This window comes from Bombina bombina, chromosome 9, assembly GCF_027579735.1.
Source record: "Bombina bombina isolate aBomBom1 chromosome 9, aBomBom1.pri, whole genome shotgun sequence".
NCBI lineage: Eukaryota > Metazoa > Chordata > Amphibia > Anura > Bombinatoridae > Bombina > Bombina bombina.
In genome coordinates this window covers 6,996,546-7,014,909 of record NC_069507.1, presented here as the reverse complement: position 1 = coordinate 7,014,909, position 18,364 = coordinate 6,996,546, and the positions used below count along the sequence as shown (strand labels likewise).

Below are 18,364 nucleotides of genomic sequence, written 5' to 3'. Positions count from 1 at the left end.
CAGCTCTTCCCCTGTTAGATTCACGCTGTGCTGTGACATCACCCTTATACGCTGTGTAAAGCATACTTTTTAATTTATTTTGGAAATGCTGCATCCTTTCCGACTTGTGGTAATTCAGTAACATTTCTGGCACTTTATGCTTATGCTTATACCGGGGGTCTAGTAGCGTGGACACCCAGTACAGGTCGTTCTCCTTCAGCTTTTTTATACGAGTGTCCCTCAACAGGCAAGACAGCATGAAAGACCCCATTTGCACTAGGTTGGATGCCGAGCTACTCAAGTCCCGTTCCTCGTCCTCAGTGATGTCACTGAAGGTATCTTCTTCCCCCCCAGCCACGTACAACACCACGGGTACCAGATAGGTGACAACGAGCACCCTGGGATGCCTGTTGTGGTTGGTCTTCCTCCTCCTCCTCCTCAAAGCCACATTCCTCCTCTGACACCTCTTCCTCACAATCCTTTTCCAGCGTTGCCGCTGGTCCAGCAAGCAATGCTGATAAGGCTGTTTCTGGTGGTGATGGTGACCACAACTCTTCCTCTTCACGCTCATCTACGGCCTGATCCAGCACTCTTTGCAGGGCACGCTCCAGGAAGAAAACAAATGGTATGATGTCGCTGATGGTGCCTTCGGTGCGACTGACTAGGTTTGTCACCTCCTCCAAAGGACGCATGAGCCTACAGGCATTGCGCATGAGCGCCAAGTAACGTGGCAAAAAAAATTCCCAGCTCCGCAGAGGCTGTCCTAGCACCCCGGTCATACAAATACTAGTTAATGGCTTTTTCTTGTTGGAGCAAGCGGTCGGACATTAGGAGTGTTGAATTCCAACGTGTCGGGCTGTCGCAAATCAAGCGCCTCACTGGCATGTTTCGCTGCTGGATATCGGAAAAGTGCGCCATGGCCGTGTAGGAACGCCTCAAATGGCCACACACCTTCCTGGCCTGCTTCAGGACGTCCTGTAAGCCTGGGTACTTATGCACAAAGCGTTGCACGATCAGATTACACACATGTGCCATGCATGGCACATGTGTCAACTTGCCCAATTTCAATGCCGCCACCAAATTACTTCCGTTGTCAGAAACCACTTTGCCGATCTCCAGTTGGTGCGGAGTCAGCCACTGATCCACCTGTGCATTCAGGGCAGACAGGAGTGCTGGTCCGGTGTGACTCTCTGCTTTCAGGCAAGTCAACCCCAAGACGGCGTGACACTGCCGTATCCGGGATGTGGAATAGTTCCTGCGGAGCTGGGGGGGTGCCGTTGATGTGGAGCAAGACGCAGCAGCAGAAGAGGACTCAGCTGAGGAGGTTATGGAAAAGGATGGAGTAGGAGGAGTAGAGGAGGTGGCAGCAGGCCTGCCTGCAAGTCGTGGCGGTGTCACCAACTCCTCCTCTGCAGAGCCACGCATTCCATGCTTGGCAGCAGTCAGCAGGTTTACCCAATGCGCAGTGTAGGTGATATACCTGCCCTGACCATGCTTTGCAGACCAGCTATCAGTGGTCATATGGACCCTTGCCCCAACACTGTGTGCCAGATATGCCATTACTTCCTTTCGCATAATCGAGTACAGGTTGGGGATTGCCTTTTGTGCAAAGAAATTTCGGCCGGGTACCTTCCACTGCGGTGTCCCAATAGCTACAAATTTTTTGAACGCCTCAGACTCCACCAGCTTGTATGGTAAAAGCTGGCGGGCTAAGAGTTCAGACAAGCCAGCTGTCAGACGCCGGGCAAGGGGGTGACTTTGTGACATTGGCTTCTTACGCTCAAACATGTCCTTGACAGACACCTGACTGTGGGCAGATGAGCAGCAACTGCTCCGGAAGAGAGACGGAGTGGCGGATGGTTGAGAGGGGGCAAGGAGGACAGCAGTGGTTGACGTGGCTGAAGATGCTGGACCAGGAGGAGGATGGCGGCTTTGAGTTTGTGTGCTGCTTCTACTCATGTGTTGATCCCATAGGCGTTTGATGTGAGATCATGTGCCTTCGCAAAGCAGTTGTACCTAGGTGGGTGTTGGACTTCCCACGACTCAGTTTCTTTTGGCACAGGTTGCAAATGGCATCGCTGTTGTCAGAGGCAGACACACAAAAAAATGCCACACTGCTGAGCTCTGCAATGACAGCATTCTGGTGGTGGCAACAGCATGCGTTGATTGGCGTGCTGTCTGGCTGACCCCGGGTGCCGATGCATGCTGTCTGACTGTGCCACTAGCTCCTTGCGACGACCTCCCCCTGCTTCCAACTAGTCTCCTCCTCCTCTCTGTCTCCCCATCTGAACTTTCCCCCTGTTCTTCTTCTTCTCTTCTAGCGGGCACCCACGTGACATCCACGGACGCATCGTCATCATCAACCGCTTCACTTGTATCTGACAAATCAACAAAGGAAGCAGCAGCGGGTACAACATCATCATCATCACACCGTACATCCATGTCTGTAATGCTGCCTGACTGAAACATATCACTGTTATCTACATCCTCTGTCAATGATGGTTGCGCATCACTCATTTCTTCCAACTGATGTGTAAAAAACTCCTCTGACAGATTAAGTGAAGCGGCTGTGGTGCTAGTGTTGGTGGTGGCGGCAGGCGGGCGAGTGGTAACTTGAGAGGTGCCCGAAGATAAGCTGGAGGAGGATGGTGCGTCAAGGTTCGGAGCGGAAGCTATAGAAGATTGGGTGTCCTGTGTTAAAAAGTCAACTATTTCCTCAGGATTTTTCGAGTTCATGGGACGTGGCTTCTGAACACTGGGCATTATTCTAGGGCCAAAGGGAATCACAGCACCACCACCACGACGGCACCTGCGGGGTGGCCTGCCTCTGCCTGTCATTTTTTTTTAAATGTACACTTACACTACTATTAAACAAGATATGAGTGGTGGCACTGGGCAAGTGGGCACAGTATACGCTGTGAGCCTGGCACACACGCTGGCAGGCAGGCAACTGCAATTAGATTACACAAGCAGACGGATGTTTCGCAGTCAAAAAAGTTTTTTTTTTTTTTTTTTTAATTCTTTACACTACTGTTACACCAGATATGAATGGTGGCACTGGGCAAGTGGGCCTGGCACATACGCTGGCAGGCAGGCAGGCAACTGCAATTAGATTACACTAGCAGACTGATGTTTCAGTCAGTTTTTTTTTTTTATTATTTACACTACTGTTACACCAGATATGAGTTGTGGCTTGGCAGGCAAGCCACTGCAATTAGATTACACAGGGAAAAAAAATGATGTTCTAGCCCTAAAAAGGGCTTTTTGGGGTGCTGTCCTTACAGCAGAGATCAGATGAGTCATTCAGGACTGTAGTGGACACTGAATACACTAGCCTAGCTATCAATTTCCCTATAAAATCACCAGCAGCTACACTGTCCCTCCTCTCACTAACAATGCAGCTTCCGAATGACTCTAAAATGGCTGCTGTCCAGGAGCTGGGAGGGAGTGTCTGCTGCTGATTGGCTGGAATGTGTCTGGAGACTGTGAGATACAGGGTCAAAGTTTACTCAATGATGACGAATAGGGGGCGGATCGAACATTGCATATGTTCACCTGCCGCGGCGAACGCGAACAAGCTATGTTCGCCGGGAACTATTCACCGGCGAACAATTTGCGACATCACTACTTCCCTTCCATCTGACAGAACACATTTACCTTTCAGTGAAGCTTGTTCTGTAGTACAACTCACTGAACTCTATAGTGGTGAAAGAAATGAAACTATGCCTAATGACATTTTAAAACCCACCAAATTAAGATCTGATTTTTACCCTGTATAGTACAGGGGTCCTCATATAAATGCGTACCAAAGATTGGTTCAGGAGGACATTCTTCAGTTGGAAAAGACCATGAATGACAATGCACCCCCCCCCCCCATAATCTGAGCTATAAGGAGAGATTGGCTATTAAGACTCTCCAAAATAATGATCAGATTGTGATTAGAAATTCGGATAAGGGGGGAAGCGTTGTCATTCTTGATCAAAGTCTTAATTTTGTGAAGCACTTTCGCAATTGTCAGATTCCAAGGTATATCAAAAGCTCACAGGTAATGCTATTTTTGGTTATAAAAAGGATCTTGTGAAATTGATCACTGAAGGTATATACCTAGGAGTTTTCAGAGAGTCTGATTTGGATAATTTGGTACCTAAGAACCCTCTTGTTCATATCTTTTACCATGTCCCCAAGGTTCACAAGGACCTCACTAACCCTCCGGGCAGACCAATTGTTTCTGGAGTGGGGTCCTTGTTTGAACCCTTGGGGGCTTGGTTAGATGGTATTCTTCAGCCGCTAGTTGTTAAACAGTTATCCTATTTAAAAGATAGCTCTCACCTCATTAATCCTCTACAAACAGTGGTTTGGGAACCGCACGATACTTAGCTACTAGTAGACATTAGTTCTCTTTATACTTCCATACCACAACACCTTGGGATAGAAGCAGTTAAAAAAAATTTGGAAAGAGAATTGAGTCTAGAATTTGAGACTAAGAAGTATATTGGTGATGTTCTCAGGTTTGTGCTGTCACACAATTACTTTGTTTGAAGGGACATTTTATAGACAAATTTGTGGGACGGCTATGGGGGCTAAATTCGCCCCCGCGTTCGCTAATCTGTATGTCTCCTGGTAGGAGCTAACCTACATCTACAGTGTACTTAACCCATGGCTAGAATATATATTATTATTTGTGAGATATATAGATGATCTCTTGATCATTTTCAAAAAACCTGTGGATGAAGAGTTATTTAATAAATTTATTGGCTTTTTAGACAACTTTATGAATCTCAAATTTACAGGAATATTCGATCAAACTGAGGTGAACTATCTTGATCTAACCTTACAGATTAATGGGAACAAAGTTACCAAAACCTATTGTAAGCCTATTGCAGGCAATACGATATTGCACGCCACTTCTCAGCATCCCAGTCACCTTATCAAAGCTGTCCCGAGAGGACAGTTTATAAGGTTAAAAAGAAAAACCCAGTCATCAGAAATTTATGAATCACAATCCATGGATCTTAAAAACAGACTAATAGCTAGGGGATACAATGCACAAGCATTGGAGAAATGTAGAAATATTAAATCATATGATGTTAGCTATCGTAAAACCAAAGATAATTCATTCAACAAAGCCATTGTTTTTACCACTGAGTACACCAGTCAGTATACAAAAATAGCCAAAATTTTACAGAAACACCTTCATATACTTGAAGGAGATCCCACACTAGCTCCCATAATCAAAAATTGTAAATTTGTGGCTAAAAAAACAAAAACTTTAGCAAGAAGTCTTTCTCATAGCAATGTTATAAGAGCACACCTCACAGGGTCTAGGTGGCTTAATAAGCAAGGGAATTTTAAATGCCTTATTAAAAATTGTGGTCAAGCCATTAAAGACACGCCTTCAGGGAAAAGCCCCGGCCCAGATGGTTTTACACCTATGTACTACAAAAAATGCGGGGAAGTTTTAGCCCCTCATATGTTACAATTATTTAATAAGCTTGGAGAAGACCCAAGATTAGCTAGGAATCTTTTAGAAGCACACATAACGGTTCTTACCAAACCAGGACGGCCAGCAACATGCCCAGGAAACTTTAGACCTATCTCTCTGATCAATACAGACATGAAAATATTGGCAAAGATTCTAGCGAATAGGCTGAACAAAACATTACCCAACTTAATTGTAAACGACCAGGTGGGGTTTGTCCCAGGGAGAGAAGCGAGGGACAATATAACTAAAGTCATTCAGTTAATAAATCACGCAAAAGTAACAGGGATCCCTATGGTATTATTTGCGACAGACGCAGAAAAGGCCTTTGACAGGGTGGGGTGGCCTTTTCTACAAAGAGCGATGAAAGAGATGGGAATTCCAAAGGCTTTTCTCAACATGACAATGGCGCTTTATTCCGCCCCAAATGCGAGGGTCCGGGTTAATGGGACGCTCTCCAATTCATTCAACATTAATAACGGGACGAGGCAGGGATGCCCACTCTCACCATTACTGTTCGCCATATCTATTGAGGTGTTAGCACATAAGATTCGACTAAACGATAAAATTAAAGGCATTGTGGTAGGAGATAAGGAACATAAGCAATCGCTATATGCAGACGATGTCCTTTTCACATTAACCGAAGCAGAATCCTCAATACCCGAGCTATTGAAAGAATTAGATTCGTATGGGGCAGTTTCTAATTTCCTCCTAAATTTAAACAAGTCCGAATTAATGAACATCAACACACAGGCCCAACATATACACAACTTGAAGGAGAAATATCATGTACAGATAACACACCATAAACTTAAATATCTAGGAGTATTCCTGACCCCCTGTATCCAAGACCTTTTCAGATATAATTACATCCCCTTAAAAAACAACATTGTAAGGGACCTATCTAGTTGGAAAAACAAACCCATATCATGGCTGGGGAGGATAGGCGTTTTCAAAATGAATATCCTCCCTAGAATCCTATATGTTCTTCGGGCCCTCCCACTCCCTCTACAAAGAGGTTATATAAAGGAATTGCAAGCCATAATAGAACAATATATATGGGCAAACATTAGACCCAGGGTTCAAAAAAAGACCATGTACATGCCAAGAGATAGGGGAGGATTAGGCCTGCCAAATCTAGAAGCATATAGGAAAGCAATACTACTACAACGAGTAATCGAGTGGTCCCACAATAGAACAGATAAAGCTTGGCTACAACTAGATAGACAATTATTCTCAATAAATAACATGGGCACATTAGCATGGACCTCCCCTTCACATAGACCAAAGCTGGTAAACAAATACACCATAACGAAGGAAATTCTCACCGAATGGGATAAAACACTAGCCACAAGCACCCATATCTCATCCAGACACTCTCCCCTCACTCCGATCATAGAAAATGTGGAGCTCCCATTCCATGGCATGGGCTTCCGTAATAAACCACCGTACAGCCTCAAAACAGGATCCATGCAATTCCTTAAGGAACACAACAAGATTAAAACCCATGCCCAAATAGCTGAGGAGCATGGAGAGATTTTCTCTTCATGGCTAAATTTCCATCAGTTACTTCACTTTATATCCCACCACAAATACCGGAACGAACTAGGCCGAGAAATGACTCCATTTGAAAAACTATGCATTCTCTCGAATACACCGAGACACCTCATATCACTAGTATATAAAATAACCTCCACTACAGACCAGACTACTCCGCCTTCTTACACGATAGGTTGGCACAAAGAATTATCCCAGGACATCGATCCTGACTCATGGGCTAGGGTTTTTGAGCTAACAAAACGCTCATCGGTGTCTTCCACTATTCAGGAAATTCATATAAAGTTACTGAGTCAATGGTACCTTACCCCATCTAGACTCCACAAAATGTTTCCATCCCTAAGTAGCACCTGCTGGAGAGGCTGTGGAGAAGAGGGCACACTGACACATGTTTGGTGGTCCTGCCCCAGACTGCAAACTTTCTGGGAGAATGTTTTTCTCATTATGTCACAAGTACTGAACACACACATACCGAACACACTAGAAAGCATCTTGTTTTGCTCGTTACCCAAAATTGCCGAACCAGCAAAGCTTGCACTTCTGTCGATAATGATCACAGGTGCAAAAAAACTCATTCCCAGGAGGTGGAAGACGCAGAGCGTTCCATCCGTTGAGTGGAGGAGACAAGTACTGGAACTCATCACGCTAGAAAGATACCATTATCTTAAAATAGATAAACTTGATACCCATGAAATGATCCTGGCAGTCTGGAATGGCACCATATAAAATTCCCTCTCCCCACCGTCCCCCTTTCATTCCTCTTAAACCCCCCCCCCCTCCCGTTTTTTTTTTGTTTTTTTTCTCTCTCTCTCTTCTTCCTCTCTCTCTTTATTCTTTCTTCTCACTCTTAAGAGAATCTTCTTACACATACCTCATTTGTACTGAGGTTACTTTAGATGTAGTTATGACACTCCAATTACAAAGAACAGAACACATATTTCATATGCAACAACTATTTGGAAAACTGAAAATGAAAAAGAGCTATACGCACACAGGATCACTATGTAAATTTTATATTTGTTATGGAATGTTTTAGATTATAGAAATTGTATGTTTGATTTATTTTCAATAAAGCTCTTTGAAAAAAAAAAAATTGTGGTATGTGTGCGCATATTGGCTTGGGTGACTATTTTACAAGCAATATCACCCAACGGAGGTACAATACAAATTTTTACGCCAATTGTGGCACTACTTTCCCTGTTTACCTTCTCACATGTAATTTGTGCCAGCTTCAGTACGTTGGCCAAACCTCTAGGGAGGTTAGAAAGAGATTTAGTGAACATCTCAGGGACACCAAAAATGATGTCAAGGAGTCAGCTATAGCTAACCACTTCAATGGTGAACACTTTACCAATATAGCTAATCTATATATTCGTATTATTGATGTAGCTATTGTGCCCCCTAGAGGAGGAAATAGATATACCATATTGCAAAGAAAGGAAATGTATTGGATTCTTCAATTAAAGACTAGAAGTCCTTTTGGAATGAACAGAGAATGGGACAGAATTTTTTTTATTGATATCTAAAAGACCTTTTGTTGCTTTATTCATTATCTGTCCATGGCAATTTTAGCTTACATAGTATGTCAGTTTCTCTTTAACTTCAGTATTATATTCAGAGCATATAGTAGTATAGTGCCTCTGTTTTATTTACTTTAGTCTCAATGTTATCATTTGCATAATGTCCAGCCATCCTTCCACTTATATAGACATGCTCTTATGCATTTAAAGTAGAGAATTTGCTCACTTATTTTTTCTTTCATAACATTTGTCTTTACCCATGTTGATTTAACTAAGCCTGAAAACAGTTCTTTTATGCACTTCAGTATATGAATAGATTGTTTGACTTGTATATAGTACTGCTTGTACATGCATATTGCTTGTGTCAGCAATTGTGAACTAACTGTTAATTTGGTGCCATGTTTTTTTTCATGAGCATTTTAGGGTTAATTCTTTTTTAATTAGCAGGGTATAAATAGCATACTGTTTAGACATATACTAGGTCTATGAGTAAGCGCCTGTAGGGGGCGGGAAACGCGTCAGACTGTTGCCTTTGTCCACACCTATAGCCTGACTGTGAGTGATTGGTATTTACCGTGTATACTTTCCAATAAATTTGGGATTTTATTTTGCAAACAAATCTGTGTACGTAGTGCATGCTATTTTCTTCACTTACTATCACTGCGGGGGCTTGATTCACTACCTTTGGCTACGGCACTCCAGGAACAGCAGGTCATACGGCTTTGGTTTCACTTCCGGTTCAACCGGACTGAGGGAGATAACGTGCTGGAGTCGCTGGATCTACCTAGTTTCTCATTCAGCTGGAATTAGATCTCATGGCATCGCAACAGAATTCCAAGCTCCCGAGATACGGGTCGAGATCCAGGGACCTCCATGCGGAACTGACAGATTCTCTAGCGGCTCCTTGGAATTTCAAATTAGTTTACCTGTTTCCTCCATTTGCTCTTCTTCCTCGAGTAATTGCTCGAATCAAACAGGAGAGGGCCTCGGTGATCCTCATAGCACCGGCCTGGTTTCGCAGGATTTGGTATGCAGACCTAGTTGAGATGACATCTCTACCACCTTGGAGACTTCCGTTGAGGAAAGACCACCTGATTCAGGGGCCCTTCCTTCACCCAAATCTAGTTTCTCTGAAGCTGACTGCTTGGAGATTGAACGCTTGATTTTATCCAAGCGGGGATTTTCTGATTCTGTTATAGAGACCATGATTCAGGCTTGTAAACTTGTAACTTGAAGGCTTTATTATAAGATTTGGTGTAAATATCTCTATTGGTGTGAATCCAAGGGTTACTCCTGGAGTAGAGTTAGGATTCCCAGGATTTTCTCTTTTCTCCAAGAGGGTCTGGAGAAAGGTTTGAGTTCCCTAAAGGGTCAAATCTCAGTCTTATCTATTTTGTTACACAAACGTCTGGCGGATGTCCCGAATGTACAATCTTTTTGTCAGGCCTTGGTCAGGATCAGGCCTGTGTTCAAACCAGTTACTCCTCCATGGAGTCTTAATTTAGTTATCTTGGAAGGTTTTATTTCTTGTTGCTATTTCTTCTGCTTGGAGAGTGTCAGAACTCTCAGCATTACAGTATGAGCCTCCTTTATCTTATTTTCCATGCGGATAAGTTAGTTTTACGTACCAAATTAGGATTTCTTCCTAAGGTTGTTTCTGATCGAAATATTAATCAGGAGATCGTGGTGCCTTCCTTGTGTCCTAATCCTTCTAAGGAAAGACTTTTGCACAATTTGGACGTGGTCCGTGCTTTAAAGTTTTACCTGCAGGCAACTAAGGACTTTCACCAGTCTTCTTTTTTTTGTGGTTTTCTCAGGAAAACGTAAGGGACAGAATGCTACGGCTACTTCTCTTTCTTTTTGGATGAAGAGTATCATACCTTTTGCATATGGGACTGCTGGACAGCAGCCTCCTGAGAGAGTTACGGCTCATTCCACTAGGGCTGTTGCTTCCTCGTGGACATTTAAAAATGAAGCTTCTGTAGAACAGATTTGCAAGGCTGCAACTTGGTCCTCTCTTCACACTTTTTCAAAGTTTTACAAATTTGACACATTTGCCTCGGCTGAGGCTGTTTTTGGGAGAAAGGTTCTTCAAGCAGTGGTGCCTTCTGTTTAGGTTCCCTGTCTTGTCCCTCCCATATCATCTGTGTACTCTAGCTTGGGTATTGTATACCATAAGTAATGAAGATGATCCGTGGACTCATCGTGTCTTAAAAAGAAAAGAAAATTTATGCTTACCTGATAAATTTATTTATTTTTTGACACAATGAGTCCGCGGCCCGCCCTGTTCTTATAGACAGGTTTTGGGTTATTGTAAACTTCAGTCACCTCTGCACCTTGGCTTTTCCTTTCTCTTCCTAACTTCGGTCGAATGACTGGAGTGGGAGGGAAGGGAGGAGCTATATATACAGCTCTGCTGTGGTGCTCTGCCTCCTCCTGCTGACCAGGAGGGGAAATCCCATTAGTAATTGATGATCTGTGGACTCATCGTGTCAAAAAAGAAATACATTTATCAGGTAAGCATACATTTTGTTTTTGAGCAGGTTGCATAATGAAACCTTTTTATGTAACATTTTCTAACGGTTTTCAGTGGGTGTTTGCATTAGTTATGGTCACTCTACCAGTCGCTATTGGTCTCTTTATATATACATGCAGAGTTTAGATCCGCCATTAACTACTGCTTGGCAACTGCTTGTTAAAGCATTTAAAACAGTCGCTTTATTATTGATTTGTAAAACAACTTGAAAACTCCAGTAATTGTTTATCTAAACCAGTTAGTTCTATGCAGTTGGTTCAGATAATTTGCACCATTTGGATGGATACTTGGGTAACAATTTGTTTTTCAGCCTCTAGAGAGTGTGGGACAGACAATTTTACACAAGCGAGGGGTGTTTAATATAATATATAAAAAGTTTTAGTCTCCATAAAATAAATGGGGGTTGCCATGTTATAACTCAGGTTTCCTTCTTATCTCAGCTGATGCCAGTAAAAGACAGATACTTCTAAAGTAGCAGTGTTAGTGTTTAATGCTTCAGCTCTTGTGTGTAAGTCAAGGCCGTAGTAACTTCCAAAACATCTAATAAATCCGATAATGCTCAGCAGGATATTAATTTCTAGTAATTCTATGGTTGTAGGGGGAATGTATCTTATAGCTACATAAAATCTGCTCCTTTTACTTGATTTTTTTTTAGGTACTTTCTGAAAGTAACAATAGTGAGGCGCCTTACAGATATGGTGAAGGAATACGACCTCATTGTACACCAGCTCGCCACTTACCCTGACGTGAACAATTCCATAAAAATGGAAGTTGGGATAGAAGATTGTTTGCATATAGAGTTTGAGTACAACAAATCCAAGTGAGTGATTCCTTCTTGTAATGTGCTGAGTGTATGGAGTGTGTTAGGTGACCTGCTTATAGGTGGTGTTACATGCTCATTCTCATTCAAACTGGTTACAAATACATGAACTTTACAATAACATCACAGGGTGTGGTTTCCTAATTCAAGCAGTAGGCTGGATAGCTTGCGCAGAAAGCAGTTCCTTATACAGGCGGGCATGCTGGATAGCTTGTGCAGGAAGCAGTTCCTTATGCAGGCGGGCGTGCTGGATAGCTTGTGCAGGAAGCAGTTCCTTATGCAGGCGGGCGTGCTGGATAGCTTGTGCAGGAAGCAGTTCCTTATGCAGGCTGGCGTGCTGGATAGCTTGCGCAGGAAGCAGTTCCTTATGCAGGCGGGCGTGCTGGATAGCTTGTGCAGGAAGCAGTTCCTTATGCAGGTGGGCGTGCTGGATAGCTTGGGCAGGAAGCAGTTCCTTATGCAGGCAGGCGTGCTGGATAGCTTGTGCAGGAAGCAGTTCCTTATGCAGGCGGGTGTGCTGGATAGCTTGTGCAGGAAGCAGTTCCTTATGCAGGCGGGCGTGCTGGATAGCTTGTGCAGGAAGCAGTTCCTTATGCAGGTGGGCGTGCTGGATAGCTTGGGCAGGAAGCAGTTCCTTATACAGGCGGGCATGCTGGATAACTTACGCAGGAAGCAGTTCCTTATTCAGGTGGGCGTGCTGGATAGCTTGTGCAGGAAGCAGTTCCTTATGCAGGCGGGCGTGCTGGATAGCTTATGCAGGAAGCAGTTCCTTATGCAGGTGGGCGTACTGGATAGCTTATGCAGGAAGCAGTTCCTTATGCAGGCGGGCATGCTGGATAGCTTATGCAGGAAGCAGTTCCTTATGCAGGCGGGCGTGCTGGATAGCTTACGCAGGAAGCAGTTCCTTATGCAGGCGAGCGTGCTGGATAGCTTACGCAGGAAGCAGTTTCTTATGCAGGCGGGCGTGCTGGATAGCTTACGCAGGAAGCAGTTCCTTATGCAGGTGGGCGTGTTGGATAGCTTGGGCAGGAAGCAGTTCCTTATGCAGGCAGGCGTGCTGGATAGCTTGTGCAGGAAGCAGTTCCTTATGCAGGTGGGTGTACTGGATAGCTTACGCAGGAAACAGTTCCTTATGCAGGTGGGCGTGCTGGATAGCTTACGCAGGAAACAGTTCCTTATGCAGGTGGGCGTGCTGGATAGCTTACGCAGGAAGCAGTTCCTTATACAGGCGGGCGTGCTGGATAGCTTACGCAGGAAGCGGTTCCTTATGCAGGCGGGCGTGCTGGATAGCTTATGAACGGAACCGTTCCTTATGCAGGCAGGCGTGCTGGATAGTTTACGCAGGAAGCAGTTCCTTATGCAGGTGGGCTTGCTGGATAGCTTGCGCAGGAAGAAGCAGTTCCTTATGCAGGTGGGCGTGCTGGATAGCTTGCGCAGGAAGAAGCAGTTCCTTATGCAGGTGGGCGTGCTGGATAGCTTGCGCAGGAAGAAGCAGTTCCTTATGCAGGCGGGCGTGCTGGATAGCTTGCGCAGGAAGAAGCAGTTCCTTATGCAGGTGGGCGTGCTGGATAGCTTATGCAGGAAGCAGTTCCTTATGCAGGCAGGCGTGCTGGATAGCTTACGCAGGAAGCGGTTCCTTATGCAGGCGGGCGTGCTGGATAGCTTACGCAGGAAGCAGTTCCTTATGCAGGTGGGCGTGCTGGATAGCTTGCGCAGGAAGAAGCAGTTCCTTATGCAGGTGGGCGTGCTGGATAGCTTGCGCAGGAAGAAGCAGTTCCTTATGCAGGCGGGCGTGCTGGATAGCTTGCGCAGGAAGAAGCAGTTCCTTATGCAGGTGGGCGTGCTGGATAGCTTACGCAGGAAGCGGTTCCTTATGCAGGCGGGCGTGCTGGATAGCTTACGCAGGAAGCGGTTCCTTATGCAGGCGGGCGTGCTGGATAGCTTACGCAGGAAGCAGTTCCTTATGCAGGTGGGCGTGCTGGATAGCTTACGCAGGAAGCGGTTCCTTATGCAGGCGGGCGTGCTGGATAGCTTACGCAGGAAGCGGTTCCTTATGCAGGCGGGCGTGCTGGATAGCTTACGCAGGAAGCAGTTCCTTATGCAGGCGGGCGTGCTGGATAGCTTATGCAGGAAGCAGTTCCTTATGCAGGCGGGCGTGCTGGATAGCTTGTGCAGGAAGCAGTTCCTTATGCAGGCGGGCGTGCTGGATAGCTTATGCAGGAAGCAGTTCCTTATGCAGGCGGGCGTGCTGGATCGCTTATGCAGGAAGCAGTTCATTATGCAGGCGGGTGTGCTGGATAGCTTACGCAGGAAGCAGTTCCTTATGCAGGCGGGCGTACTGGATAGCTTATGCAGGCGGGCGTGCTGGATAGCTTATGCAGGAAACAGTTCCTTATGCAGGCGGGCGTGCTGGATAGCTTATGCAGGAAACAGTTCCTTATGCAGGCGGGCGTGCTGGATAGCTTGTGCAGGAAGCAGTTCCTTATGCAGGCGGGCGTGCTGGATAGCTTGCGCAGGAAGCAGTTCCTTATGCAGGCGGGCGTGCTGGATAGCTTGCGCAGGAAGCAGTTCCTTATGCAGGCGGGCGTGCTGGATAGCTTGCGCAGGAAGCAGTTCCTTATGCAGGCGGGCGTGCTGGATAGCTTGCGCAGGAAGCAGTTCCTTATGCAGGCGGGCGTGCTGGATAGCTTGCGCAGGAAGCAGTTCCTTATGCAGGCTGGCGTGCTGAATAGCTTACGCAGGAAGCAGTTCCTTATGCAGGTGGGCGTGCTGGATAGCTTGCGCAGGAAGCAGTTCCTTATACAGGTGGGTGTGCTGGATAGCTTACGCAGGAAGCAGTTCCTTATGCAGGTGGGCGTGCTGGATAGCTTGGGCAGGAAGCAGTTCCTTATGCAGGCGGGCGTGCTGGATAGCTTGTGCAGGAAGCAGTTCCTTATGCAGGCGGGCGTGCTGGATAGCTTGTGCAGGAAGCAGTTCCTTATGCAGGCGGGCGTGCTGGATAGCTTGTGCAGGAAGCAGTTCCTTATGCAGGCTGGCGTGCTGGATAGCTTGCGCAGGAAGCAGTTCCTTATGCAGGCGGGCGTGCTGGATAGCTTGTGCAGGAAGCAGTTCCTTATGCAGGTGGGCGTGCTGGATAGCTTGGGCAGGAAGCAGTTCCTTATACAGGCGGGCATGCTGGATAGCTTACGCAGGAAGCAGTTCCTTATGCAGGTGGGCGTGCTGGATAGCTTACGCAGGAAGCGGTTCCTTATGCAGGCGGGCGTGCTGGATAGCTTACGCAGGAAGCGGTTCCTTATGCAGGCGGGCGTGCTGGATAGCTTACGCAGGAAGCAGTTCCTTATGCAGGCGGGCGTGCTGGATAGCTTATGCAGGAAGCAGTTCCTTATGCAGGCGGGCGTGCTGGATAGCTTGTGCAGGAAGCAGTTCCTTATGCAGGCGGGCGTGCTGGATAGCTTATGCAGGAAGCAGTTCCTTATGCAGGCGGGCGTGCTGGATCGCTTATGCAGGAAGCAGTTCATTATGCAGGCGGGTGTGCTGGATAGCTTACGCAGGAAGCAGTTCCTTATGCAGGCGGGCGTACTGGATAGCTTATGCAGGCGGGCGTGCTGGATAGCTTATGCAGGAAACAGTTCCTTATGCAGGCAGGCGTGCTGGATAGCTTGTGCAGGAAGCAGTTCCTTATGCAGGCGGGCGTGCTGGATAGCTTGTGCAGGAAGCAGTTCCTTATGCAGGCGGGCGTGCTGGATAGCTTGTGCAGGAAGCAGTTCCTTATGCAGGCTGGCGTGCTGGATAGCTTGCGCAGGAAGCAGTTCCTTATGCAGGCGGGCGTGCTGGATAGCTTGTGCAGGAAGCAGTTCCTTATGCAGGTGGGCGTGCTGGATAGCTTGGGCAGGAAGCAGTTCCTTATGCAGGCGGGCGTGCTGGATAGCTTGTGCAGGAAGCAGTTCCTTATGCAGGCGGGTGTGCTGGATAGCTTGTGCAGGAAGCAGTTCCTTATGCAGGCGGGTGTGCTGGATAGCTTGTGCAGGAAGCAGTTCCTTATGCAGGCGGGCGTGCTGGATAGCTTGTGCAGGAAGCAGTTCCTTATGCAGGTGGGCGTGCTGGATAGCTTGGGCAGGAAGCAGTTCCTTATACAGGCGGGCATGCTGGATAGCTTACGCAGGAAGCAGTTCCTTATGCAGGTGGGCGTGCTGGATAGCTTACGCAGGAAGCAGTTCCTTATGCAGGTGGGCGTGCTGGATAGCTTGGGCAGGAAGCAGTTCCTTATGCAGGTGGGCGTGTTGGATAGCTTGGGCAGGAAGCAGTTCCTTATGCAGGCGGGCGTGTTGGATAGCTTGGGCAGGAAGCAGTTCCTTATGCAGGCAGGCGTGCTGGATAGCTTGCGCAGGAAGCAGTTCCTTATGCAGGCGGGCGTGCTGGATAGCTTACGCAGGAAACAGTTCCTTATGCAGGCGGGCGTGCTGGATAGCTTACGCAGGAAACAGTTCCTTATGCAGGCGGGTGTGCTGGATAGCTTGGGCAGGAAGCAGTTCCTTATGCAGGCGGGCGTGCTGGATAGCTTGTGCAGGAAGCAGTTCCTTATGCAGGCGGGCGTGCTGGATAGCTTGTGCAGGAAGCAGTTCCTTATGCAGGCGGGTGTGCTGGATAGCTTGCGCAGGAAGCAGTTCCTTATGCAGGCGGGCGTGCTGGATAGCTTACGCAGGAAACAGTTCCTTATGCAGGTGGGCGTGCTGGATAGCTTGGGCAGGAAGCAGTTCCTTATGCAGGCGGGTGTGCTGGATAGCTTGCGCAGGAAGCAGTTCCTTATGCAGGTGGGCGTGCTGGATAGCTTACGCAGGAAGCGGTTCCTTATGCAGGCGGGCGTGCTGGATAGCTTACGCAGGAAGCGGTTCCTTATGCAGGCGGGCGTGCTGGATAGCTTACGCAGGAAGCGGTTCCTTATGCAGGCGGGCGTGCTGGATAGCTTACGCAGGAAGCAGTTCCTTATGCAGGCGGGCGTGCTGGATAGCTTGTGCAGGAAGCAGTTCCTTATGCAGGCGGGCGTGCTGGATAGCTTGCGCAGGAAGCAGTTCCTTATGCAGGCGGGCGTGCTGGATAGCTTACGCAGGAAGCAGTTCCTTATGCAGGTGGGCGTGCTGGATAGCTTATGCAGGAAACAGTTCCTTATGCAGGCGGGCGTGCTGGATAGCTTATGCAGGAAACAGTTCCTTATGCAGGCGGGCGTGCTGGATAGCTTATGCAGGAAACAGTTCCTTATGCAGGCGGGCGTGCTGGATAGCTTATGCAGGAAACAGTTCCTTATGCAGGCGGGCGTGCTGGATAGCTTGTGCAGGAAGCAGTTCCTTATGCAGGCGGGCGTGCTGGATAGCTTGCGCAGGAAGCAGTTCCTTATGCAGGCGGGCGTGCTGGATAGCTTGCGCAGGAAGCAGTTCCTTATGCAGGCGGGCGTGCTGGATAGCTTGCGCAGGAAGCAGTTCCTTATGCAGGCGGGCGTGCTGGATAGCTTGCGCAGGAAGCAGTTCCTTATGCAGGCGGGCGTGCTGGATAGCTTACGCAGGAAACAGTTCCTTATGCAGGCGGGTGTGCTGGATAGCTTGGGCAGGAAGCAGTTCCTTATGCAGGCGGGCGTGCTGGATAGCTTGTGCAGGAAGCAGTTCCTTATGCAGGCGGGCGTGCTGGATAGCTTGTGCAGGAAGCAGTTCCTTATGCAGGCGGGTGTGCTGGATAGCTTGCGCAGGAAGCAGTTCCTTATGCAGGCGGGCGTGCTGGATAGCTTACGCAGGAAACAGTTCCTTATGCAGGTGGGCGTGCTGGATAGCTTGGGCAGGAAGCAGTTCCTTATGCAGGCGGGTGTGCTGGATAGCTTGCGCAGGAAGCAGTTCCTTATGCAGGTGGGCGTGCTGGATAGCTTACGCAGGAAGCGGTTCCTTATGCAGGCGGGCGTGCTGGATAGCTTACGCAGGAAGCGGTTCCTTATGCAGGCGGGCGTGCTGGATAGCTTACGCAGGAAGCGGTTCCTTATGCAGGCGGGCGTGCTGGATAGCTTACGCAGGAAGCAGTTCCTTATGCAGGCGGGCGTGCTGGATAGCTTGTGCAGGAAGCAGTTCCTTATGCAGGCGGGCGTGCTGGATAGCTTGCGCAGGAAGCAGTTCCTTATGCAGGCGGGCGTGCTGGATAGCTTACGCAGGAAGCAGTTCCTTATGCAGGTGGGCGTGCTGGATAGCTTATGCAGGAAACAGTTCCTTATGCAGGCGGGCGTGCTGGATAGCTTATGCAGGAAACAGTTCCTTATGCAGGCGGGCGTGCTGGATAGCTTATGCAGGAAACAGTTCCTTATGCAGGCGGGCGTGCTGGATAGCTTATGCAGGAAACAGTTCCTTATGCAGGCGGGCGTGCTGGATAGCTTGTGCAGGAAGCAGTTCCTTATGCAGGCGGGCGTGCTGGATAGCTTGCGCAGGAAGCAGTTCCTTATG

The 18,364-nt window shown here is 47.7% G+C and overlaps 1 protein-coding gene across 2 annotated transcripts in view; it reads left to right on the top strand.

Moving 5' to 3' along the window:
- VPS26A (VPS26 retromer complex component A) overlaps nucleotides 1-18,364 on the top strand; it is a 153,521-nt gene that overhangs the window by 77,472 nt on the left and 57,685 nt on the right. For both annotated transcript variants that reach the window (XM_053691855.1, XM_053691854.1), the window contains exon 5: nucleotides 11,727-11,891. In XM_053691855.1, coding sequence (XP_053547830.1) covers nucleotides 11,727-11,891 — 165 coding nt within the window. The remainder of the gene's footprint in view (nucleotides 1-11,726; nucleotides 11,892-18,364) is intronic.